This window comes from Pipistrellus hanaki, assembly GCF_964339955.1.
Source record: "Pipistrellus hanaki genome assembly, chromosome: 6".
Taxonomy (NCBI): Eukaryota; Metazoa; Chordata; class Mammalia; order Chiroptera; family Vespertilionidae; genus Pipistrellus; species Pipistrellus hanaki.
Window position 1 is genome coordinate 35,887,541 of NC_140508.1, and position 25,997 is coordinate 35,913,537.

The following is a 25,997-nucleotide window of genomic DNA, read 5'->3' on the forward strand; positions in this document are numbered from 1 at the left end:
TGGTAACCTTATTCCATAGTGACAGTAAACTGTTGCCTGAATATCTGCTGTGCAAAAGGCACATTTTAACACTTAATCTCCACAACCACCTTTAAGTGGATGTAGTGTGAACTTTTGGTGACAAGTTATAGAAACTGAACTCAAACCTCCTGAGGAAGTAGCTTAGTTTCACAAATTGAGAAGTCTGAGTTTGCCGACCACTGCTCTGTATGTTTTTAAGATCTGAAACCTCATTGAGGGTGGGAAGGGAACCCACAAAAGGGAAACGAGTTCTATTGCTGGAAAAAGGGAGGCTTGGGCTGACAGAAACAATGTCTGCATTGTGTAGATGCCCATTTTATAGGTTGTATAATGTGAAGGTTTTAAGCATGGCCCCATTGACAAGTAGTGTACGTCAGCAAACTAAAACTTAGGTGGTCATGGAACTTATCTACTCTCAAATTTTACCATGGAATCCTTTTCTCCCCTTTTCACAGGAATACTCAACACTGTTTCCCAACACTGGAAATAGTGGCCTCATTCTTCTCACAACCAGAAACCCTCAAATGCCTTTGCTTTGTTACTCTATAGAAGGTTCCCTTCCAGCTGAGCCGTTTGGTGAGAGGTAGCAGGCAGAAGGTTAATGTTACTTGTGAATGGGTAACCTAGGGCAACCCACCATTTTGAATGGGTTCCTTAGAGTCAAGCCAATTAAATAATATCTCAACCGGACTATCTTAAAGGGTCAGGATCAGTTCAGAGATGAATCTGTTGGATGAAATTAAAGATGCGTTGAAATTGTCAACGTAACTATGCTAACCTATCACCAAACTGTAAAGTCCCATGTCTTCCCCTGAGGGGTCCCACTAAATGAAAACATATACACACAAAATAGAGCGCTGATTACACAAGAGGCACTGATCCTTGCTTTATTTACTCAGTAACATCCAACATTGGGAATTGTGTGGGCGCAGATACAAAAGGAAGGTGGCATTATAAATAGCAGTCAAGTTCATCAGGGCAGTGGCCGCAGCTCAGCCAGTTTGAAGGAATGCTCTGCTCCCTTCAACACTTTATGGCCAAAGTGTTTTATAACACTTGGCTTGTATTTTAAAATTAAGGGTCACAGTGATTAAAAACAACCATGGTCAAGATATTTAGGGCCAAGTGACCGGCTGCTTCTGAGCTGCTTAGGATCAGTCTCGCATCAAGAAAGTAGGAGCAGCATTATGCCCTCATCCTTGGCCAAGTGCGTGCAAGGCAATCACAGCAGACATGTAAGAGGATCTTTCCCTCATGCTCAGTGGAGAAATACCCTTTCAGCCAAATCCTCAGAAGGCAGAACTGGAGGCACCAGAAGCACCACACACAGGCAGCATCACCTCTTTCAAAAGATACTTTAATACAGAAAATAGAAAAGCATTTGTGGTGGGTCTTTTCAAACCTGGAACAAAATTGTGGAAGAAAAAGAAAAACTTCCTCTAGTATCATGGTTTAGACTTTTTTTGTACTGCACATGCACATCTCTTATGAGACACACTTCACAGCTGTTTCTAAGATTCTCTTGGGGGCCAATAAGAAAATTCAAAAGAGGGAGGGTACCTAGCACCTTGTATTCCCTCATGGTGACAGCTAGAGGACTTGGCAGTGAGGTAGTAGCAACAATCCTCACGTAATGAAATGAATCCGTATCTATGTAATCATTCCCTGGACACTAAAAATAGGCTGTGCTCCCAAATCTCATGCTCCAACCACCCTCTCGTGGGAAGCTGTGTCCACTTTATGCATCTCAGGAGAAGCTGAGAGGAAATGGCTGCCCAGCTGAAGTCACTGCCAGTGTCGTATTTTTGGATAAGGATGCAGAAACCTCACCAGATCCCAGGTCCAAACTGTTTTTGCTGAATTCGTTAAGCACAATTTTTTTTTTTTTTTTAGAAAACTGAAGGACAAACCAAATTGAAAGAATCACTGTTATAATAACTTTAATTTCTCTTGCATTTTACAGAAGTCTGTGAACGGTTTTAAAAAAGCACCACCTTACCCCATCTTGTTTCTCTGACAGTTGTTAAAGTAGGCAATGATTATGTCAACAGCTTGAGCATCTGCATCTTGCAAGGATTTCAGACCAACCAGCCATACACCAAAGAACTTGGCAGCTTTTCTATCTTGTTTTTTTAATACAATGGTATATCCACTCTGATGGTAAACCAGTCCAGCCAAATTTCCACAACACACTTTGCAAAACCAGTGGTGATTAGCAAATTAGTTAGCTTTGGCACGGAGCTGTGCTCGCTTGCCCGTGACAGCCTGGAAGCCGGTTTTGATGCTGGCAACAGAGCATCGAGAATGACAAGTTTCACACTGTAAGAAATACAGTCGGGTGTCCTTTTGCAGGATTGTGTCAGGTGATCGGCATGTGTGACAGGTGACATATTCCTCTGCAAGAAAAGCAACATAGAGAATTAACTGTGGCCTGTGGTTTCTTTCCTCTGAAAACACTTCTACACTGAACTCTACAAGCCCAGGCTGGCACCCAGACCAAGGAAGCTTAGCTAAACTTATTTGTAAGTTTATCCCTAAACTATTCCAGGGTAAGAAAACACAAGTCATCTGCTGCAATGCTTCAGGTACTGAACCATGGGTTGGGGACACACACACACACACACACACACACACACACACACACGACTTCAAATGTCCAAGGAAGCAGGAACACTTGCCAGATGCCTACCCACGCTTTTTCTATAGGAGAGCCATTAAGAAAGACCTTACAGCTTTCCAAGGTATAGGTGGGAAGAGACCTGTCAATTTTCTGTGATGGAGATAAATGCAGACCAGGTCTGAACGCAGACAGATTTCTCTGGATTGGCCTTCAGCCTGGAACCATCCAGCAGCCTTGATTGGCTGGGTCTTCTCCCTAGACCCCCAATCAGCGGCCAAGAGGCACCTCCCTCCCCACTTCCCCATCACTATCATTTTACCTCATCCTCTAAGGCCAGCCTTTCAGCCCCATTACAAACCAATGACTCCCCAAAAAATAATACAGCCTGATGAGAACATTTCAGAGTGATGTACTGAGATTAAATCATACACTTACTGATATATCTTCTCAAAACATTTTCTATCTGTTTCTGTTGGAATCTTCCTTTGATTACAAGTTGGTTATTACCATCTATAGAACCACTATGAAAGAAAACAAATATCTCCATTATTGCTTTTTCCTATAGGGAACCAAATTCCAGGATCTTTACATTCAATGTATTTAAAATATATTCAATGGCATAGATTAATTCTAGAAGTAGTGCTATACTACCTGGCTCCTCAAAAAATATTTTTAATTAAGTAGTTGGTACCTGATGACCTATCTACATTTCCTAACACTTAATCCAATTTCAAACAATTAAGTTTTCAGCAACAAATCAAATTTATAATTGATTTTAAGTCTAAACACAAATTGCTTCCTTAACTGTGTGATGGCTCATTCATCCAACAAGGTAAAACACTTTAATTGAATGCATACCATGTTCAAAGTTAAGACCTATCTTTAAAAATTCTAAGCACCAAATACATATTTCGATTACCATATATAGTTGATGGAGATGTCCTAAAACTGATTATGGAACTAGTTGAATTAATTATGTGAACATTGACTTGTACATTTTTTTATTTAATATATTTTTATTGATTTCAGAGAGTGATAGAAACATCAACGATGAGAGAGAATCCTCAATCAACTGCCTCCTGCATGCCGCCTACTGTGGAGATCGATCTCGACCCCAGGACATATGCCCTAACCTGGAAGAGAACCCTGACCCCAATTCATAGCTCAATGCTCAACCACTGAACCACACCAGCAGGGCTGAATTGTACATTTAAAGGTGTGAAATATATCTCTATAAAACGGTTAATCCCTCTACCTCTCAAGTACATGGAGTCACATGCCAAATATTGTCAATGGTACTTAAAAAAGTTTCGAACCTGGCCGGTGTGGCTCAGTGGTTGACCGGACCCATGAACTGAAAAGTCCCAGTTCAATTCCTGGTCAGGGCACATGCCTGGGTTTCAGGCTCGATCCCCAGTAGGGGGGAGTGCAGGAGACAGCCGATCAATGATTCTGATCATTGATGTTTCTAGCTCTCCCTTCCCTCTTTTTTTTTTTTTTTTTTTTTAAAAAGAGAAACTTTTTCAAAAGAAGCTGATGACAAGTACTTCGAGAGAGCAAAGCTCTAGGCTAGACATTTGTTAAAAATTACAAATCATAAAGTGAAACAAAATTCATATATCCAGATAGTGTTAAATTTCAACATTTCACTATAAAAATGACTTTTGTATCCTGGCCAGTGTAGCTCAGTTGGTTGAACGTTGTCCCATGCACTGAGAGGTCACCATTTTGATTCCAGGTCAGGGCACATGCCAGGGTTCCAGGCTCCATCGCCAGTGGGGAGCATGCAAGAGGCAGCTGATCAATGTCTCCTTCTCATTGATGTTTCTTTCCCCCCACCTCCCTTCCTCTCTAAAAAATCAATAACTTTTTTTAAAAACAACTTTTATACTGAATCTCTCCTGTGATTCTCCTCTTTAACTATAAAGTCTTATTATCTCCATGGACTGGAACCCTTAATCTACAGGCTATGGTGAATTTTAATACTTGATGTAAAGAATGTTTTTTCATTCACTGTCAAAAGAAATTGACTATTTCAACCCTATATTAAGTCCACTGACCTTAAGTTTACTGGTTCACAACTTGTTATAATAATTTATCCCACCTCTTAAGAAATTATTCTGAGAAGTAGGGAAAAACTGCTAACTTTTACTCCTTCATTAATTTATACAAGTTAAAAATAAGCAATGATCTCTCCCATTTTTTTTGGGGGGGGGGCAAAATTTTTGGTGGCCTTAAAAAAAAAAAAAAGGCAATGATTATATAATTTACATTTAAAACATAATTCTTTTACAACATATCTACCACTAGTCAAGTAAACTACTCCTTAACCCCACAGCAAATGTAGCCAATTCCAACAGAGTTTCAAGAAAATAAAGAGAGAACATATTAGTTATCTCTACTGCCAGTAAGGCACAGGATTCTTTTAAAGGAGCTCAAGCTGCTGAGAAACTAGCAGATCTGCATTTGCATGTTGACTGTACCATGTTATATGACCAACTACAACTTCACTAAAATGGTTTCCAAATCTTTAAGATAGCTAATATTAGTTTCTACTAACAGTTCATGCAACTGTTTTAAGACTGAAATGGTACCCAAGATGCTCAATATGTGTTATTCATCTTTATTATGCCCTGAATCTACTTATTTTTAAAGAGACGGTTGGCTTCCTAGCACTTAATGGGGATGGACTGGCTCGGTGCCTTCAACAGATGAGCTCTTAAGATAAGTAACTTAACTATGGATCCCTGTTTCAACGTTTCTTCTGTGCCACTCATCAATTTGTAAGCTGTATTTCATCAATAGCCTATTAACAATTTAGAAATAAATACTGACATAAGAAAATAATTTCCTTTGAAATCTAATATTTGCTACATAAAGATCTAAGAATCCAGTTAATGACAGGAAACTCTAAACAAAGCAGTGCCATGATCCGCATTTCGGTATACCAACAGGCCTGGTCAGATGAGTCACTGTTAATTCAGTTCTCTATTCCCAAGCATCCAAGCTTTCCCATAGAAATGAGTTGACTTCCCTCTTTCAGTGGCCTAGAAGTTCCTCTGATAATCAGGTGAATTTTCTCTCTCTTTTTAAATCCTCACTTAAGGGTATGTGTTTTATTTATTTGAGAGATAGATCCGTTGTCTCCTATACGGACCCTAACCAAACACGTAACCTTTGGTACATAGGACGATGGTGCTCCAACCAACCAAGTTACCTGTCCAGGGCAGTGAAATTTTTTTTCTAAGTGTGCTACATACCTTTTTCAGATTAAGAAGAGTTCTTACGAAATGTCCAGTAATACGGTAAACTACACTGAGTGGCCAAATTATGATGATCTCTGAATGCATAATAATCTGGCCACTCAGTGTATATATGTATGTGTATATACATATACACACATTTATTTATTTATTTATTTATTTATTTTAGAGGCCCGGCGTATGAATTCGTGCATGGGTGAGGTCCAGCCAGCCTGGCCCAGGGACATGGGCAGTTGACCAGCCTGCCTGCAGGTCGAATTCCTGATCGAGGGGAGAATTTGCATATTAGCCTTTTATTATATAGGATATACACTGAGTGGCCAGATTATTATGCATTCAAAGATCATAATAATCTGGCCACTTAGTGTATATATAAATGCAAAATAGTTTCTTACCTTGTACCCAATTCAGCCAATAAAAATGCGAGGAGATGTTTGGGCTGACGATGTAATCTAAAAAGAAAGTAGAATATATAAACTATCCTCCATGGAAAACTAACCAAACTTTAAAAAACCACTGTTTCAATTTGTGACTATTCTGCTATTAGGTGAACTATAGTGCAGTTCATCAAACTCTGAAATAAAAGGTATGTAATACATTTTAAAGACCATAAAATATTGCAAGTTATTATAAGTACTGTACATACCTATGAGTAAATGTCTACAACCATGGACAGAAAAGGTAAACAACTTTAGAAAGTAACATCTTTTTCTGGGAAGATGAAAGAGATGGCTTTAATTGTTAACTATAAAACCCTCTTTCAAAGAAGTAAAAAGATATGAAGTAATTGTCAAAAGGTCAAATACATCAAATCTGGGCAATAGGATACTTGGGGGCGAGAAGCATGGAATGTGATGGTAATTAAAAAAGTTCTGTCTTGACAATGTCCATCTGAGGAAGAGGCAAACCAAATTTAGCTGTTTTCCCTAAGCTCGTTTGCTTGGCAAGCCCACCGCAGCCTCAAAAGCTTTTCTACCTCCCTGGGTTGGCCAAGCTCCTGTCTGAGGAGTGCATTTAGCCTCCACACTCTTTCCATCTGGATCCATTCTCATGCATCAGCATGAGCTGGCTTCTCTGACCTCTGGATGTCTGATAATACAAGCCCTGAGACCTCTAAGTAGAAAGAACTGATATATTTGAACTCTGACTTTCCTCGACGCAACTTTGACAACTCTGCATAATCTTTCTACCTGCGATGAAGTCCTTAATAAGGACCTTTAACATAAACAGCACTGAAATATTGGTATTTGAAATGGAGATTCTCCATTAACGAACTTACAGTTTACAAATATCTGTAAAGTTGACAAAAGAAGTTTTCTTGGTTCCTACTCGGACGACCTGTGGAGGTTTCATGACAAATTTCCTTTTCTCTCCAGCAACCATATCTGGATTCTTTTCCCTCATGATGTTGAACACTCGATTCAGTAGCTATAGAGATAAAGTGGTATTCATGTACATTCTTATTAATAGCAGAGGAGTATACTGGAATCTTTGCTTTATCTTTAAGCAAACTTCACTTTTTATTAAATACACGCATCACTCTACATTCTGGGGGTTCCTTGAGTGGAGGATTCAATTCTCAACCAGGATCTGGTCCATTATGAATGCTCAATTCCTTGTTCAAAGTTAATGAATAAACACCTACTAATTCTGTTTCTATGGGAAAGTATCCGATACAATCAAGAATAAGATTCAGGAAAGCCCAAATAAGCAAACTCCATACTATCCTGATCCCAAAGTAGCCAATTCCTCTCTCCACTGCTCCCCTTCCCATTCCAGGGGCTCTATCCCCATGTTCACAGATTCAGATGGGAACAGTGAGTACTATAATGACTGCCACACTGGCTGTCCCATAGAGGGCAGCAGGCAATGCTGTGCACTGGCTACATGACCTCTGAGTCTGCTTCACTAACAATTTGGAGTACAGTGTCCCTTCTAATTCAGAGAGCGTTTATCTTGCTTTGAGTTCTAGTCACTAGTTTAGCCCCTTTCCGTAACAGAATCTGTCTTACCTCCTCATACGTGTAGTCTCTTTCTGAGCCTGCCCAAGCAGGGCCTGTCTGGTTACTGAATGAGATACCATCATCTTTTTTGCTGTCTTCATCTTCTAAAGCTACAGAAAACAAAGACTAAGAATGAGGGGTAGAGGCAGATCTAAAGAAATGAAAGTATCAAAGACATTTGTCTTCCCTCCCAGAACTACATTCAAAACAGCCTCAAACATAAAGACATTAAGTTTCACAAGTAACCTCTCAATTCCTTAAAAACAGGGGCTTTCATAAACAACCCTTAATAGAGACATCTCTAAGAATTTGTGATAACGCAGACACACCTAACTGTTACTTGATTTAACAGACAAGATAAAATAATGCACTGGGATAATTAGAAGAAAAAACATCCAACTGTTTAGGCACTTAAGAAGCATACACATCCATAAAAACCCATCTGCTGACTATGGTAAAGTTCTCTAAAGACCCTATGGCACTTAGAAACTAATAAAACAGCACTTTTAAAAAAATGAAAATTTTTTTTCAACATTTAAAAAATTCAGTTACAGTAATTTTCCCAATCACCTGAAGCTGCATGATTTAGTAAAATTACAATTGCCAAATTCTACCCCCATGAAATCTTTAACTGTCATCAAGTTAGATACTGTTTTCCTTTTAGCTTCCATAATCAGGTGGAAATAAGGGTCAAAAAATAAAAATTAAAGAGGAGCCCACCTATCAAATAGATTAGGCCAAAGGCCTAAGTAACAAGCCCCCAATATTACCTTCGTCTTTCTCTAGAATTTCATCCTCATCTGGGAACTTAACATTTTTCTTTTTCTTCTTTTTATTGCCAAGCATAATATCAAGGTCATCTTCTGGTTCAGCTGGTTCTTGAACATCACTTTCAATCTTAAGATCCTAAGAAATTAAGATGTAAGTTTCAATATTTTGATTCCAGGATTAAAAAAAAAACAACAAAAAAACAAAACGATGTGGGCTGACATCCTTTTAGAGGGAAACATTTTAATATTCAAAACTAAAGTTATATATAAGAAATGTCTCTCATTTGAGCCAAAGTGGCTCAGTGAGTCGAGTCCCTGTCATTTAATTAAATTTGAGACAGTTCTGTGGGATCTTTTCCTTTCTTTTTATTCACCAGCCTTGGGGTCTTAAAAAAATATTATCTATGTTTCCAAACCAGGCCACTGTCAGAATCACCTAGTAAAATGTTAAGATTCTTAAATCTTTTGACTGACAATCTGTAGCAGGAATAAGGGTCAGGAGTATTTTAAAGAAGTTCCTAAGAATTCTGATATAATCAGTGGGAGGAGGAGTTTTTTTCCTCCTGACACCAAATACATGGTGTTTTTCCACACCAATTCTTCAACTCTCCAACTAACTGGGTGACCTATAATTCATTTTAACTCTGAAACTACCTGTAGTTAGTGATAGACTCCACAGGTTTAAGGGTTCAGTCCCTCAAGACTATCCTCACTTCAGAGGCCAGTCACGACTGATTAAATCACTGACTGCTGGTGATTGAATTCAAGTTCCAACCCCAGTCCCCAAGGTTAAAAGGGGGAGGGTGCCTGGGTGTATATGAATTCAATCACCTAATCATGGCTTAATCTTTCTGATGACCAGCTCTTACCTATACAGAAGTTATTTAGGAGTTCCCAGCCAAAAGTCATCTCAAAATCGACATTTTTACCATTCCAGAGATTATAAGGGTTTTAGGAGCCGTGTGCCAGGAACCAGAGACAAAGACTAAATATTTTTTATTATACCACAGTCAGCCTTGCTACCAGACTGCAAAAAGATATTTGGGCATCACTTCAACAGATGACATCATTAAAGAAGGGAAAGGCAGAACCCATGGAGAATTAGGATCACGTGAATGAATGGAGACAAGGTAAAGGTTGATCCCAAGATTAGTAGCTATAGTCATAGATGAAAATAGGGCATATCACAGCCCAGAAATTAGTCATAAACCCCCAAGAAGAGCCAGTCTCAGTCTCCAATTTCTCCCTCCTTTCATGAGCTTATCCAGCTCCCTGCCCTGAAATGTGCTGTCAACATTACCTACCAATATCTACTTTTATGTGCTTACAACTGAACTAAGTCTCACAATGGCTATAATAATCTCAGAAATCTTATCAGCAGAAAAGTTTAAATAGTTGGGAATAAATGAAGCTCAGCTCTAATATCCCACATCCAGCTGTGTGGTCTTAGTGCCACATTTAGCCATTAAAGACCAATGAGCCCACTTGTATTAGGTGGATAATACACAAATAAAAAAAAGTTATTAACTTAGTCTCTAAGATGACAGTCAATAAATGAGAAACTCAGATATGCCAAATATAAATTAGCACATACCAGCCAGCTTTCTAGTCCTATACCAGTATTTATTTTATCCCAGTAAGATCTACTTCCAAGCCTAGGCTAAGTCAGTCCTAGTGAAATGAAGAGAATCTTAGTATTTTTTTTTTTTTCAAGAGCCCTGTGAGGGTCTGAAAATTCAGATAGGAGAGCAACCAAGATTTTAAAAACACATCACCTACAAGTTAATGTCCATGCACTGACTGATAAATAAGATAAATCCAGGTAAAATGGTCTTGCTCTAATTATCCTGAAAATGGGGGAAATATCTTACTTATTTCAGTTACCTTAGCAATTAGTACACAATGTTTGATGACTCTGCACTCACCAATACACATCTGAATTAACCAAGTCAAGGAAACTGACACCATTTCCAAAATGCAATAAATTACATTTCCTGCTACATTTGGGATACACCTTGTTTATTTAAGTTTGAGCAAATAAACTTTACCAAGGAAAAGTGGGATCTTAAAGAGCAGGCTTTCAGCTCATCCCTCCATCGATCCCATTCACTTAACTATCCACCCATGTATCTACTGTACTTATTCAAAAGAATTTTAAGATATTTATATTGGAAATTGACCTAGTATTAAGAGAACCTACGAGTATTAAGAGAACCTACAAGATCAGAGAACTCCATAAAAACAGCCTGAGTGCTCTGGTTCTCCCACAGGCCATAAGATCATCAGACACAACCGCCACAGATATGTGCTCAGATACACATACAGTCTTTGTGGCTCAGGTGACACATAAATGTGTGTATCTTCAACATGCCACCAAAGTTTAACAGGAAACCAAGTGAGTATTTGCTTCACAGATTTCTCACTTATTGAAATACTAGAGGCCTGGTGCAAAATTCATGCACAGGAAGGGTCCCTAGGTCTGGCCAGAGATCAGGGCCTATTGGGCCCTTCTTTGTTCCATGACACACTCTGGTGGTCAGCACACATCATAGCAAGCAATCAAACACCAGGTCAAACTCCTGAGGGGACACTTTGCATATTAGCCTTTTATAGATGTAGATCTTTTACTCAGCCAATCGCAGTCTAGTTAATGACAAGGGGCATCTATAGGAGCTGCCCCCTGGTGGTCAGTGTGCTCCCACAGCGGGAGCACCGCTCAGCTGATAGGTGCCAGAAGCAGGGCTCACTGCTGGCCAGAGATCACTGTGGAGCAGCAGCGAGCCTATCAAGCGGTAGTGGTGGCTGCGTTTCGCCCTGATCTCACAAGCCATGCTAAGGGACCCCCACCAGTGCCGAATCTGTGCACCAGGCCTCTGGTTTTGTAATCATTTTACGGGCCCACAATAAAATATGTAAAACCTAAATTTACATTACTTTTCATCATAATCCCTTTAAAATACCTTAATCAGACATAATGACCATAACAATGTGATTAAGTACTTCACAAAAGCAAAGCTAGTAAGAGATGAAACAGAGGGAGAAACATCAGCCATTGAGCAACCTTTCAAGAGGTCAAATTTTACCTTCAATAAGAAAGCAATACTACCTTTACACCTTCTTCCGCCTCATCAATATCAAATATCTTTTTTGTTTTTTTCTTCTTTTTCTTTTGATTAAAGAAGTTCAAGTCATCTAGATCGTCAGAGGCATCTAAAAAAACATAATTAAGATTATTGATTAACAACAAACAGAAGGCAAAGCATCCAATTATGAGATAAACCAACATTTAAGTTAGTAATTAGGAAAAACCTCATTAGAAAGCCATATTGAGAACATTTATGAATCTGATCGTATCAAGACTCACTGTTCCCAAGACAAAGTCAGGGTTTTAACACAATTTCCAAACCCTCCCGCAGCTTTCTCTCTCCACTTCTGCTAACATCTCCCATACCTTAATCCCTGGTTCCAGCCCAATGAAGTACTTCCACTTTAGCAATGCCTGTGGTCTCTCACCTCTAACCCTTGCCATGGACTCTCCCACATAACTCTTACAGGATCTAGTTAGAGTTACTTCCACCAAGCCTTTTCTAAGCCTATCTATCCTTTCCCCCCAATTGGATGCCCCCAAGGTGCTTCAATAGTATCTTCTGTCATTCCAATGGCTTGCTTATCTATCTTCCTAATAGATACTAAAGGGAGATACTAATAGATAATATGCATTGTTCACCTATATCCTAGTGCAGTGTTTTTCAACCTTTTTTGGGCAAAGGCACACTTGTTTCATGAAAAAAATCACGAGGCACACCACCATTAGAAAATGTTAAAAAATTTAACTCTGTGCCTATATTGACTATATATAAAGTAATTCTCTTGAATAGGAATCAAATAAACACAAAGAAAGTATTTTATAATTACTTTATTATGAAATATTAAGTAAACAAAATAGTGAAAAATTATAAAATTCTTGTCTTGTCTGCACCTATGGCACACCAGGCAACATCTCGCGGCACACTAATGTGCCGCGGAACAGCGGTTGAAAAACGCTGTCCTAGTGCCTAGCTCTGCTTACAATCAGTCAGTCAATCAACAAAAGGGCTTCACATTCATCAAATGAGGCTCTAACATGAATAAAATGAATTTTATCTACCATTACTGAGTAATATTGGGTTATGTTCAATAAACTTTCCATTTGTCCTACACTGTTGTACACTAGAAATATTTTAGGATCCCTCTGCTATTTTTCAAGGAGCTATTTATGAATTCATTTTGTCTTCTTGCAAGAATGACTTATTTTCCAAGTTTAATTATATAAAAGATGCTTAGCACATGATAGTTCACTGAATGTCAGTTCTATCTCCAGTAGTCTTATATTCAACAGACGTTATGTTTACTGAATTACTTATTTCTAATAGTAATTACCTTTGTCAAAGCACAAAAGTGAATTACTAATGCTGGTGTCTAAACTGAAACACTTTTTAAATAATTTTAATTTCTTCAGTATGTTTTCAAACTTGCTAAGACACAAAACTACCCATCTTGGTCTTATTCTTTCTGCCTACACTCAAATATAATCACCAATAAAATATAAAAAGAGACCTGACAGGTTAGACTGGAAAATCAGCCCTGGAATGACAAGGTGTAGCTACTTATGGAATCAGTAGGAATTTTCCTGAATGAATCTACCAGAAATAGGCAAGGTCCAATGCCCACAGACTGTTAATGGCCTCAATTTTCACTGGAATAGCCTTATCAGACTGAGGGGTCAATGCATGCACAAAATCCAAAACACAATGGAAGAGAAATAGGCCTTTCAGCACGAGTTCCTCTCCCACATCTACCACTCACCTTTTTTCCTACTGTCTTCTTCATCAGCCTCTACATCTTTGTCCTCAGTGGGCTCTGGCTCCACTTCTTTTGTTTCTGAGGGCTGAGTTTCTTCTGTCTGGGCATCCCCTTCCTCATCTAACATAAAAGGCTTCTTCTTCTTCTTTTTCTTCTTGCTCATAGTAGGGTCAAAAATCATCTGTTTAAAAGACAATAAAAAAGGAACCAAGTGATTGTTTTCACATTCCAACTATGCTGTATTCTCAAAAGACATTCTTAAAAGTAAGAGTATTTTGCTCTGGCCCAAGGTGTTTCTCAGTGATCAGAGGATGGGCCCAGACACTGAAAAGTTGCGGGTTTGATTTGTAGTCAAGATGCATGTAGGAGGCAACCAATCGATGTGCCTCTCTCACATCAATGCTTCTATCTCTCCATCCATCCATTCCTCCCTTATACTCTCTCTAAAAATCAATGGGAAAAATAACCTTGGGTGAGAATTAGCAAAAAAGAGTATTTGATGCACTCAAGTACCAAAAAACAGGATTAGAAACAAGGCCATTCAGCCCTTCTTATACTATTAATCATGGAATGAGAGTGGAAGGGGGTGTTCCTTAAACATGTGCACCACCTTTCAATTTGTAAATTACCACAAGGTACAGCAACTTCACTTTCAGTTTCACGAGCAAATGTGAAGACTTTATGATGAATTAATCACAGAATTTAGGGAAGGGGCCTTAGTAATAACCTTTGCTTCACCCCTCACTTTGTGGATGAGAAAACCAATACCTAAGCAGATTATACATGCTTATTTAAGGTTGGTAATCTGGGGTTACTACACCAAAAGTCTTGACTTAATAAAAAAATTTTTTTTAAATATTATCCTTAAGTTCAGACAAACCTTTAAGGAAATCCACCAGCAACCCTTCACATAGCAAATCTATATCTGAGTAAGAGAAACTTCTATATAACCTTTTACTCTGCTTTTTGTTTCTGGAACATTAAAAGTTTTCTTGGGTTATTTTTATCTAATGTTCATTAGAGAATAAGCAAAAAATTAATTTATACCTTGTTGTATGTAGACTGTACTGATCACTTGGGAAAAAAATACAGATGGAGTATTTTCTTTTTTAAAATATATTTTATTGATTTTTTACAGAGAGGAAGGAAGAGGGATAGAGTTGGAAACATCGATGAGACATCAATCAGCTGCCTCTTGCACACCCCCTAGAGGGGATGTGCCCACAACCAAGGTACATGCCCTTGACAGAAATCGAACCTGCAACCCTTCAGTCCACAGTCCACAGGTCGACGCTCTATCCACTTAGTCAAACCAGTTAGGGCCAGATGAAGTATTTTAGACCTAACAGTTTATTTTTTTTTAAATATATTTTTTATTGATTTTATACAGAGAGGAAGGGAGAGAGATAGAGAGTTAGAAACATCGATGAGAGAGTCATCGATCAGCTGCCTCTTGCACACCCCCCACTGGGGATATGCCCGCAACCAAGGTACATGCCCTTGACCGGAATCGAACCTGGGACCCTTCAGTCCCCAAGCCGACGCTCTATCCACTGAGCCAAACCGGTCCCGGCTATTTTAGACCTAACAGTTTAAACAACATATAGGGTAGACTCCAGTAGAGTGGAGTGAGGTCACTGAAGTCAAACAAAATTGGATTCAAATACTGAGTATTTTTTTTCTTTAAGCCCCCCACCAATTTATATCCAAATACTATTATGCTTAAATTTAGCATTTTCCCCAATGAAATGCTATGACAGTACAGTGAAGTGTCTGGTGCCCAACTGACTAAATTCAAGTCCTGACTCTTGCTCTTACTTGTATTACCCCAGTTAAGTTCTTGTCCTCTCACACCCGATTGAACATCAAACCCACAACCCAGGTACATGGCCTTGACAGGGAATCGAACCTGAGACCCTTCGGTGTACAGACTGGCACTCTAACTACGGAACCCTACCAGCCAGGGCTTAAATTTCTTTATTTCCTAAGTACATTAAGGAAACTGAGCTACACTGAAACCAAACTGTGGTCTATAATAAGGTAGGGTTGGTATCGTCCTCACTCGATAGAGAAGGATCTGCAAGATATTCTGGAAACTGATATAGCCTCATCTCAGTTATCCTCTCCTATCTTAAGGACCTAACTGTATAAATGAGTAATTGTGAAATGCAGTCAGTCTTGAAGAACTTAATTTGGCAAACTTAAAAGAAGAACCAGGAGAAAGGATTACCCACTGTTGACCTACTAAGCCACAGGTCACCCTACATGGAATGTCCAAGGAGGTAAGCTATAATTCATACGCACTTCTGAGATATGGAGATTTGGCAAAAGGACAGAGCACTCCAGGTACTATAATATAAGTTTGGTTGTCTGGCAGGGCTTACAATTCATTTATTGCTTTTTTTCCCAAGTAGCAACTACCTTGGAATAATAATTACATTTTATTATTACTCAGCATGACAGACCAAAGATGAGAGGGGTCCTGAAATCAAAAGAGGACAGCCTCACAAGTGCCTTATCCTTTGAAAAACATTCATATTTAGCCTATAGGTAAACAGTTTATTTGTAGCCTTGTAAAGGGTTTGAAACTGCAGGAATTATACACTGAAATAATTAATATCTCTCTTAATTACTGACTCGGGATACTTAAGACACATTCATCCCCTCATTTTATTCTCACCACCTCTCACAGAGTTAAAAATAAGGAAACCAGGGATCCCAAAGCAGACCTCACCCAAACCACAAGGCCATGTTGGTCTTTACTTAAAAAAATAATAAAAATTGCTTTTTAAGACTGAAAAGCAACATAAGACTGTTGTTATCTTTAAGTGATAGGATTCTAGATTTTTATTTCTCTTTATATTCTTCTGCATTCTGTATACTTAATACAACGCACATTCCATTTTAAAATCAGAAACTTCTTTAGCTTAAAGAAGTTTTTGCAAACCACCTTACTGTATTGTATGAAAATCCAATGTCCTGACACTTGGTGAATGGGATGTAGTAATAAGCAATCTTAACTATTGACAGCACTTTTAAAAATTGGTCTGGAAAGTAATGAAACCTACAGATTAGAGGACTGTTCCTCACAGGCATCACTCACATCTCTCAAATACTGTTTTCTAAAGCTCTTGGTTCCTCTAGGTTAAAAAGGCTATGTTGTGGTGAATTTTGGCTTAATTACCAGGTATAAAAAGCAATGTGTACAGCCCTGGCCGGGTTGCTCAGTTGGTTAGAGGATCGTTCTTATGAGCCAAGATTGTGTATTCGATCCCTGGTCAGGGCACATCCAAGAATCAACCAATGAATGCATAGATAAATGGGACAGCAAACTGATGTTTCTCTCTCTTCCCTCCTTTCTCTAAAATAAAAAAGAACTGTGTACAGTTTACTTTCATTGTCTCCATGTAGAAATTTTTGCTTGTCTGTAAAGTAGTCAGAAATTAAGGATTGGCCTAAGAATACTTATCTAGTTTAGTCAATAGTACTGGAGAAACCAGAACCTCACATCCTTCCAGAGTGGAAATCGAAGGCTGGTTACCACTAACTTGCTGTGTAATCTTGGGCGAGTTCACCTCCCTGGGCCCTAGCTTCCTGTCTATAAAATGAAGTTAGACTGGTAGACCTAAAAAGTGCCAAGCTACTTAATATTTTATTGGCTTCCAAAAGTTCTCTACTGGAATGCTGGTTCTGCAATATTCCACTTCCTTCAAAACCTGACCCCACTGCTAAAACCGAATCCTCCAGTACCACAAATCTCTCTGTTGATGGCTCTTTCTATCTCCTGTAGAAACTATCTGATCTCTCTTAACCTCCCCTATATCACTTGTGAGCACTTTACCATAGAAACTACAAACAGCACCCCATAGTACTTTGTACTACACAAGTGTTTTATTTTTAAAGGTTATGAAGAGCTTAGAAAATATATAGAAAAAAACAAAAGTGAAACACTGCCACTCTCAGGACTTTTGAAATACAGTAGCCCAGAGCAATGTCTACCATGACCTCCAAGCAAGAACCATCTACCTTCAGCCTCAGTTTCTCCCGAGAGCGCAAGAACCTCCTGGTCACCTAGATGTAAGGCAATATTTCATGGATCTGGAAGTCTACTACTGGCTCAGCCACTTACTATTTGATCATGGGCATGATACAACACTCAAAGCCTCAATTTTCTCATCCATAAAATGGGGCTAACAACAATACTTATCTTACAAGACTATTGTGGAAATCAAATGAGAGACTGGTGTCCCCTCCAGAATAAATCCAAATTCCTTAATCTGGTCTTCAAACCCCTCCATGAACTGGCCACTAACCATATTTCAAGTTGGATTAGCGCTAACCAAATTAGGATAGTCCACTTCCTGTGAGCACTCTTACCTGTCGTCTTAACCACCCCTCTACCCTAAGATCAGCCTTTCCATCACAGGAAATGCTAAGGATCGTTCAAGGGCTACCTCAGAAGCCAACGCTCCAAAAAGCCTAGGATTTTTTCTCTTCCTTCTCTCCAAGGCCCTACAGACCAAGCACTCGAATATTTACAGAAATTAATTACAAATTCAAGAGGCGCCCCCCCCCCTTTTTTTTTGGTGGGGAGAGCTGGCCGGGAAGCAGTAACTCTCCCACCAGTGTTAATGAATGCCTACGGACAACACCGAAAATCCAGTTTTATTTTAAGCCGTTTGACTTCACGTGAGCTGGGATCCACCCGGCCATTGGGATTTGAGGAAATGTGCCGAGGGACAAGCACGAGGGTAGAAAAAGGCCCAGCCGGCTTCGCAGCCCCGACTTCCCGCTCTCGTCACTGTGAACTCCGTGAAGGAAAACTCAGGGACTCCGCCCTAAAACTTCCCAAAGTCAGACACTTCCTGAGGCTGAAGCCTCTAGACTTCTCCCCCTACCTCCCCCACCCCCTGGACTTTTTAATAAATAGTTCTCGAGATGAGAGAACAACGGCGGATACCGACCAGGAAAAGACAGCCTGCAAAGTTTTGAACGAGGGCGCTCCGCCGGCGCGCAGGGGGGCTCCCTTCGCCCCCGCGGGCGCCCAGCGAGGAGTGCGGGAGCTGCGGGGTCAGATCCAGAGGCACGCAGGGGTCGCCAGCCCCAATCCCGTTCGGTTGGGACATTTAACCAGCATTCAAGCCCCTTAACCGGCACCCAAGCCCCATTCTGGGGGAGCGACTCCATAAACTCTTCATTCCGGAAAAGCCGGCTTCAGCACCGCCGCCCTGAAGAGAGCGGGACGCGGCTGAGACCGCGGCTCCGGAGTCCTCGCGGGCTCTACTGCTCCGGGCCGCCTAGGCCCGGCTGTCCCACATGGCGGCCGGCCGCTAGGCCGCAGACTCGGTCTCCCACACGGGGATGGGTACGGCTCCCCCGCCTCAGTTCCCAGCCCTACCGCCAGGGTCAGGCCCTCACCTCGTCTCCGGACATGGCTGCGGCTCGAGTAGGCTCCGCACGGACGAGAAGTCGGACAGGTTAGCCCCAGGCCTCCGCCGCGGTACCGATCTCGCCGACACCTCTCCCACAACCGCACTAGGCTCTTGCATCAGCGAAAGGGGTGATACCCCGCCCTCGACTCCCAAGCGTTGAAAGTGCGCCTGCGCAGAGCCCGTCGCGGCGCAGGCGCGCGGAGGAGGCGTCCTAACGCGCAGTCTGGCGCGAATTACGCGGCGACGCCGCATCTCGCGACAAGCCGGGACTTGTAGTCCTCTTGGAGGAGGCGGGCCTTTGCGCGGCGGCCTCGCCGCGACCCAATCCCGTGCGTGACGTCTGAGGAAGACTTCCGGGAAGGTTCGGTTATTTCCTGTGGTGACTTTTACCTCATGCTTCCGCGGAGTGCGGAGTCTGCTCTTACAGTGAATTCAGGACCATTTCTCCTGGGTTAAACAGTAATATGGACCTGTTGGGGGTTTCATTTCCCTAATTACTTCTACCGTGCCCCTTTGGGATGTTTTAGTGTTTGTGAGGAACTCTAAATTGGAGCTGGAGATACTCACCTCACTAGGGGGTTTTACTTCGTGGGAAATTTAACCTAACAGGTTGGATTTCAACTTGGGTGGTCGCAAACCAAGGAGAAAAGACGTACCCTGAGGAGAAACGGCCTGGCAAGAGCGGACAGTCAGGAACCTCAAAACTCCTTGTTTATGAAGTCTCTGCTTGAACGCGCTGGGTGCATCCTGCAATTCCCTTGAGGCATAATAATAGCATCTACCCTTTAGAGAGCTCTCCGCGTGTCATCGCCCTCCCCCCAGAGACCGCCGAGAACATAGTTGGACAAAGGTGTGCTTGTTTCCTGCAAGGAGGGGAGACACGGCATGAGGAACAGTGGGCATCTCATAGAGGGTGCTGAGTCCAGTTTGGCTCAGTGGATAGAGCGCCTCCGGTGTACCTAAGGGTCCCGGGTTTGATTCCAGTCAAGGGCAGGGACCTCCGTTGCAGGCTCTTTCCCAGGCCGGAGGCAACCAATCAAGGTGTTTCTCTGTCTTTCCCTCTCTCTTTCACTCTCCCTAAAAAAATAATAATAATAAAATAAAATAAAATAAAAAAAGGAAAAGGAAAATATCCTCAGATGAGGATTAACAAACAAACAAAACTTAAAAAAAAAAAAAAAAAGAAAGAAAGAAAGAAAGAAAGAAAGAAAGAAAAAAAAGAAAAAGGGTGCTGAAAAGAATGTACAGGATTTGACTTGTGTTCGGTAATTTCCCTGTTTGGGAAATGCTGGTGTGATTAGCAAATTGTCTTCATCGCTTTCGTGAAAAGATTTATTTTCCTTTACAGCATGGTACCAGGCATGACCTCCCTAAACTGACTAGTTGTAACAGACTTTCTTTAGAGATTTCCCCAAAGGTAGTAATTTTTTCCCCCAGGAAAAGCCAAAATTCCCTGGGGTGTTGGCAAGTCACAAAGCAATGGAAGCTAAGCTTTTCCAGGATATAAGTCCTACTTAGACTAAGCTACTAAGAACATCAACACAAATCATCATTTGTATTTTTCTAACCTTTTCATCTAGGAATCTCTGCAAAACAAACATTTATTAATTTCTTCCCATAATGGTGAGGGAAGTCATTATGATTTTCTTGTTTTATAGACAGAGGAGCCAAGTTATGAAGTGCACAAAAATTAGTGAGAAATCCAGAAACAGTTTACTGGAATCTATACTCTGGGCCATTCTTGATGCTCAGCCCCACCCCAGATCTCCAGCTGCCCAACAGTAAGCGAATGATTATAATTCTTCAACTGTATACTAACTTTTATGCTTTCATAGTCTTTAAAATATTCCGCAGTCTCTTCACGTGACTCATAAAATAGCAGGTCTATAGGGGCTGAATAATTGCAGTACTACCTGAACTAGAACCCAGATCTCATGAGTCTTAGTCCAATACAATTTCTACTTCATAAGCAAGTCCATACATCCTTGTAAGTGACATTTATCTTACAGAAACCATAATTAAATAGAGAGTCTAATCTGCATAGAAATCCAGACCTATTTAACCCTTTTCACCCATTAGCACCTAATTGTATGGGGCCTTTAAGAGTTAGCTTTGGAGACACACACACATAAAAAAGCAAGTCACTGAGATATTAATGAAAAGCACTGGTAACTCTGAAATTGAATTTATATTTGGGTTCATGTAGTAGACGGAAAGTATAGTGAGGATCCCCCCCAAAGAAATCTTGAATAGTTATCATTTGAGAATTAAACCAGTAGGAATGAATTCTCAACTATTTAGTCATAAATAGAAATGATTTCTGAGAAAATGTGTCACTGAGGAGATTTAGGAATCAGCATTTCTAACCAAGTTTACTAGGCTATATATATACTCTAATGAAAATACTATATCCAAATACTGTCATTATTGTCAGTGATTACCAAATCCATATTTTCAAATCTAACCTTTCAACCTCACATATTCAAGTGTCTCCTTCTCTACTTATCTACATTTGCATGTTGAGATCTCAAAGTTACTGTGTTTAAAACAGAACTTTGTGTATTTTCTCTTGGAAGTCTTCATCTCAAGGTCACTACCTGTCCAGTTCCTTAAGTCAGAAACCCAGGAGTTAAGCCCTTCCTTTTCCTCACCTTCATTCACTTAATTATCAAATCTTGATTCTATGTTCATAATAAAACTTAAATCCAACCATTTCTATCTCCAATGTCACTAGCCTAGTCCAGGTGATTTTCATCTCTCTCTTGGATATTATAGCATTCTTTCCCCTTTCCTTCATTACACTACAATTAATTCATTGGCCAGTTGTTTAGTGGTGATTTTCATAATCTCACTTCACTACTAGAATGTATATAAATTCCTTGAGGATAGGTACAAGCTGTCTTGTTCAGTATGATATTCCCAACATGTGACAAAGCCTCGTATCATCACAGGCACTTAGATACTTGGTAAATATTCATTGAATTACTGGGCAAAAATCCAGTAGTGCCCATGATTGCTTACAGTAATATAGTTGAAGTTGGAGCCTTAATTTAATCATGTACAGTAAAAATGACTGAAGCTAACATAATTAAAACTAGTTGTAATCCAATATGTCTGAAAGAATGTGTTAGAATTGAAATAGTTCACCTGGAACCCAGAAAGAGGGGAATCTGCCAGGATTTGGCCATGTTTTTTCATCCAGCTGTGTTCAGGATTGAGATATTGTAAACCCAGAGAATATTGTTAAGCTAGTTATTAACATAAATAATTTCTTAAGCTTCACCTGGTTCCTGAATAAAATCATGCACCTCTCTTTTTTTCTCATCATTCACCAAACAATATTTTAATTACCAACTTAGAGTCTATGATACCTTTATACCAGGAAGGAAGAACTCTGGACAGCAAACACACACACACACACACACACACACACACATATATATATATATATATATATATATATATTTTTTTTTTTTTTATTTTTTTTTTTAATCTTCACCTAAGGATATTTTTTCCATTGCTTTACAGAGAGCTTGGAAGAAAGGGAGAGAAGGAGAGAGGGAGGGAGAGAGAGAGATATAAAGGTATGTGCCCTTTATCTGGAATCAAACCCGAGACCCTTTGGTGCCAGGGCCGACCCTCTAACCACTTAGCAATACTGGCCAGGCTCAAACTCAAATATTTTCATCACTGAAAAAAATATTTTAAACTCTCAAATGTAACTCTGTGAGGGCAAGAAATTGTTAATCACAGGTGTGTCCCTAGAACCTAGAATAATGCTTAATTACAAAGATTCTTTATAGGTGTTTGATAAATGAATGTGTATTAGTAAATTAGAATTATACTTTACACCACATTCTTTTATGAATTAGGTATTGTGAATCAGTCCTCAAGTATATTTCCATGCTAGATGCATTAGAAAAATTAGATTTCTTGTCTTATAGGCCAAATAGGAGATACTGAACTCCAGCACTCTACCACAAGGGTCTGTGTGACCCTATTTGGTTAACTAGCTGACATCCTTCTCCGATGTTACGATCTTGGCTTTTTGTAACTTCAGTTCATTCTCCATTTGGCCTGCAGTTTCCTTTAAAAAGTCTAATCAGTTATTTATGTTCCTCTGTTACTTTTAGAATAAAACTATCCACAGTCTACCTCTCCAGGACTTTTCAGCTCTGTACTCTCAACCTTTCTTTTTTTTTTAAATTAAGTTTATAATTTATTAATCCTCTCATGAAAAATCTGCACAGTCATAGATAAAGTCACCGAAGAATCTTTACTTTTTTTTGCCAGCACCAACATTGGCCTTTGCAGTCCTCCTGACTTTCTTCATTCTGTTCTTACGTTCCTTTCTCTGTTTTCTGGAGGTCTTCTTCTCAGATAGGCCATGTCTTACAAGTCTGTGTTTGGGCTCATTTTCTTTGCATAATCCAAGGAATCATAAATCATGTCAAAGCCAGTGGTCTTGCCACCACCAAAGTGGGTTCTGAATCCAAACACAAAGATGACATCAGATGTGGTCTTATATATTTTGACTAGTTTTTCCCGAATTTCTCTCTTGGGTACTGTTGTCTTCCCAGGGTGAAGGACATCAATGACCATTTGCTTCTGCTGAAGTAGTCTTGTTGGTCATGAACTTCCTGGTCTGGATAGTTACTGTGTCATTCATGATGATTATCTTCAAGCAGCCAGGGAGGAAAATAAAAGCCTCTCTACCTTTCTTAAAACTCCCCATCATGTATTCTAAGTTCCAGCTACACTAAATAACTACACTAAATCTTCTGTACGTGCTGGTCCCCTGGCTGAAATGCCTATCCCTTCTCTCCCATCTGATGAACTTCTGCCATCCTTTAAGATCCAGCTTAGATGTTATTTTTTAAAGGAAGCCTATGATTTACTTTGTGTGGGTGGGAAAGCTATTCTTTTCAACTTGTCTTCTTTCATTACTCAATTATAGCCCTTATTATATAGTATAGCTACCTTTGAGATCCTGGAGGACAGAATTCTGTGCCTTACTCATCTTTCTTTGCTTCCCCAATGCCTAGTACATGTTTGTGAATGTAAGAACCCATTTGGGTGAGAGCTAAATACTAACTTGTAACAGCCTTATCTTCTTTTTTTTTTTTTTTAAATCAGTCTTTATTGTTCATATTATTACAAAGGTTCCTCATTTCTTCCCCCCTCCACCAGGTTCCCACCCCACCCTCTGCCCCCTCCCCATCCCCCATTGTCCTCATCCATAGGTGCACAGTTTATGTTCAGTCTCTTCCTCCCTCCCTCTCCCCGATAGTAAATCCCTTTTCAGATAGTAAACCTGTTACTTAGCATTTTCTCATATCAATAATACCTCCACATGCCCAATGATACTTCACACAAAAGACATTTCCAAATAGGTCAACCAGCCTCATCCAGGCCCCACCCAAGGCACTCACAGATCAACACCCCAGCGCTATACTAACTCAACACATCCAGATCTAAGCCTTCATCACTTGATTCAGCAGACCCTCAAGTTCCCGCAAAAGTTTCCAGCCATGTCTGAGAGGCAGCCGTGGGCAGGTACAGGCGAGGAGCGAGCTGTTCTGGGCCTGGCTGCTCCGGGCCTGGCCTCTGTTGCTCTGGTTCGTTCCACAACCAGCTGCTCCGGGTCTGGTCACTGCCGCTCCCGACCTAGTTGCTCTGGACTTGGCTGTTGCTGCTACAGGCCTGGCCGCACCCGACCCGGCTGCTCTGGGACCGGTTGCTCCGGTCCCGGCCGCTCCGGGCCTGGCCGCTCCCAGCCTGACAGCCGCTGCTCCGGGCCTGGCTGCTCCCAGCCTGGCAGCCATTGCTCCTGGCCTGGCCGCACCAGACCCTGCTGCTCCGGGCCTGGCCGCTCCCAGCCTGGCAGCTGCTGCTCCGGGCCTGGCCGCTCCCAGCCTGGCAGCCGCTGCTCCAGGCCTGGCCGCACCAGACCCGGCTGCTCCGGGCCTGGCCGCTCCCAGCCTGGCAGTCACAGCCTTATCTTCTTAAATGTAGCTCCTTCCCAAGGGAGAATGGCAAACTTCCTAGCTATATTCCATTTGAAAAAAAGTGGGTGTGAATTAGTCTGGAAAAAAAATGTGCTTTACATACTCCCTTTATGATTCACTGAAAAATGAGGTGATAACAGTCTTATTGATAGATTACCAGGCTCTTAGAAAGAAGTGATTCAATTTTGAGGACATTATACTAAGTGAAATAAAACAGTCACAAAAAGACAAATTTTTGTATGATTTCACTTATCTCAGGTATCTATAGTAGTCAGACTCATAGAGACAGAAAGTAGAATGGCGGTTGCCAGAGGTTGGGGGGAGAAGGAGATAGGCAGTTAGTGTTTAATGAGTATAGAGCTTTAGTTTTGCAAGAAGATAAAGTTTTGGACAGTGGTTGAATGAATGATATGGATGTACTTAACACTATTGAACTGTACAACTTAAAAATGGTAAAATTGCTCGACTGGTATGGCTCAGTGGTTGGATGTAGACCTATGAACCAGGAGGTCACAGTTCGATTCCCAGTCAGGGCACGTGCCCAGGTTGCAGGCTTGCTCCCCAATAGGGGGGTGTGCAGGAGGCAACTGATCAATGATTCTCTCTCTCTCTCTCTCTCTCTCTCTTTTTTTTTTTTTTTTCAAAATTGTTTTATTCTAATGGCCAACATGCAGACAACCCACTTCAAAGTGCCTCCACTGAGACTCAGGCTTCTTGGCTTGGCCAGAAGCCCATAGAGCCTGGAGGACTGGCATGTTGCTTTACGAATGACAAAAGGAATATAATTGTGAGAAACTAGTGTTCACCAAAATAAAGCGCTACCTACACTGCCAGCCAGATTGACTAGATGCATATTGACTAGATCAGTAACCAAAAAATACTAAGACTTGTTAAGAGGTCTTTACAAAACAGGCTTCCTGGGAGAACCCAGGAGGCTAACCACCCAGGCTTGAAAGTGAAGAAACAAAATCGCACTGGGAATAAAATCAATATGAAAATTTCCTCTGAGAACCAGTAGAGTCTTGGTCGAAGATATCT

The 25,997-nt window shown here is 40.6% G+C and overlaps 2 protein-coding genes and 1 pseudogene across 9 annotated transcripts in view; 1 reads left to right on the forward strand and 2 right to left on the reverse strand.

Moving 5' to 3' along the window:
* Window positions 1-882: 882 nt before the first annotated feature.
* EIF2S2 (eukaryotic translation initiation factor 2 subunit beta) lies at window positions 883-19,112 on the reverse strand. Its single transcript, XM_084888581.1, has 9 exons — window positions 18,938-19,112; window positions 13,523-13,700; window positions 11,784-11,887; window positions 8,678-8,813; window positions 7,917-8,017; window positions 7,184-7,332; window positions 6,300-6,356; window positions 3,077-3,162; window positions 883-2,417 (listed from the first exon to the last, which is right to left on the reverse strand). The coding sequence occupies exons 1-9, from the start codon at window positions 18,950-18,952 to the stop codon at window positions 2,242-2,244; spliced, it is 1,002 nt and encodes a 333-aa protein (XP_084744707.1). The 5' UTR covers window positions 18,953-19,112; the 3' UTR covers window positions 883-2,241.
* A 118-nt stretch (window positions 19,113-19,230) lies between these two features.
* The window catches only part of ASIP (agouti signaling protein), a 75,616-nt gene continuing 68,849 nt past the window's right edge, over window positions 19,231-25,997 (forward strand). For 5 of the 7 annotated variants that reach the window (XR_014795403.1, XM_084888601.1, XM_084888596.1 and 2 more), the window contains exon 1: window positions 19,231-19,312. The gene's annotated coding sequence lies outside the window, so the exon portion shown is untranslated. The other 2 variants (XM_084888600.1, XM_084888597.1) reach the window with 1 other exon arrangement.
* On the reverse strand, window positions 23,228-23,620 carry LOC311624885 (small ribosomal subunit protein eS24-like; annotated as a pseudogene). Its single transcript has one exon. The product of its transcript is annotated as a small ribosomal subunit protein eS24-like (transcript).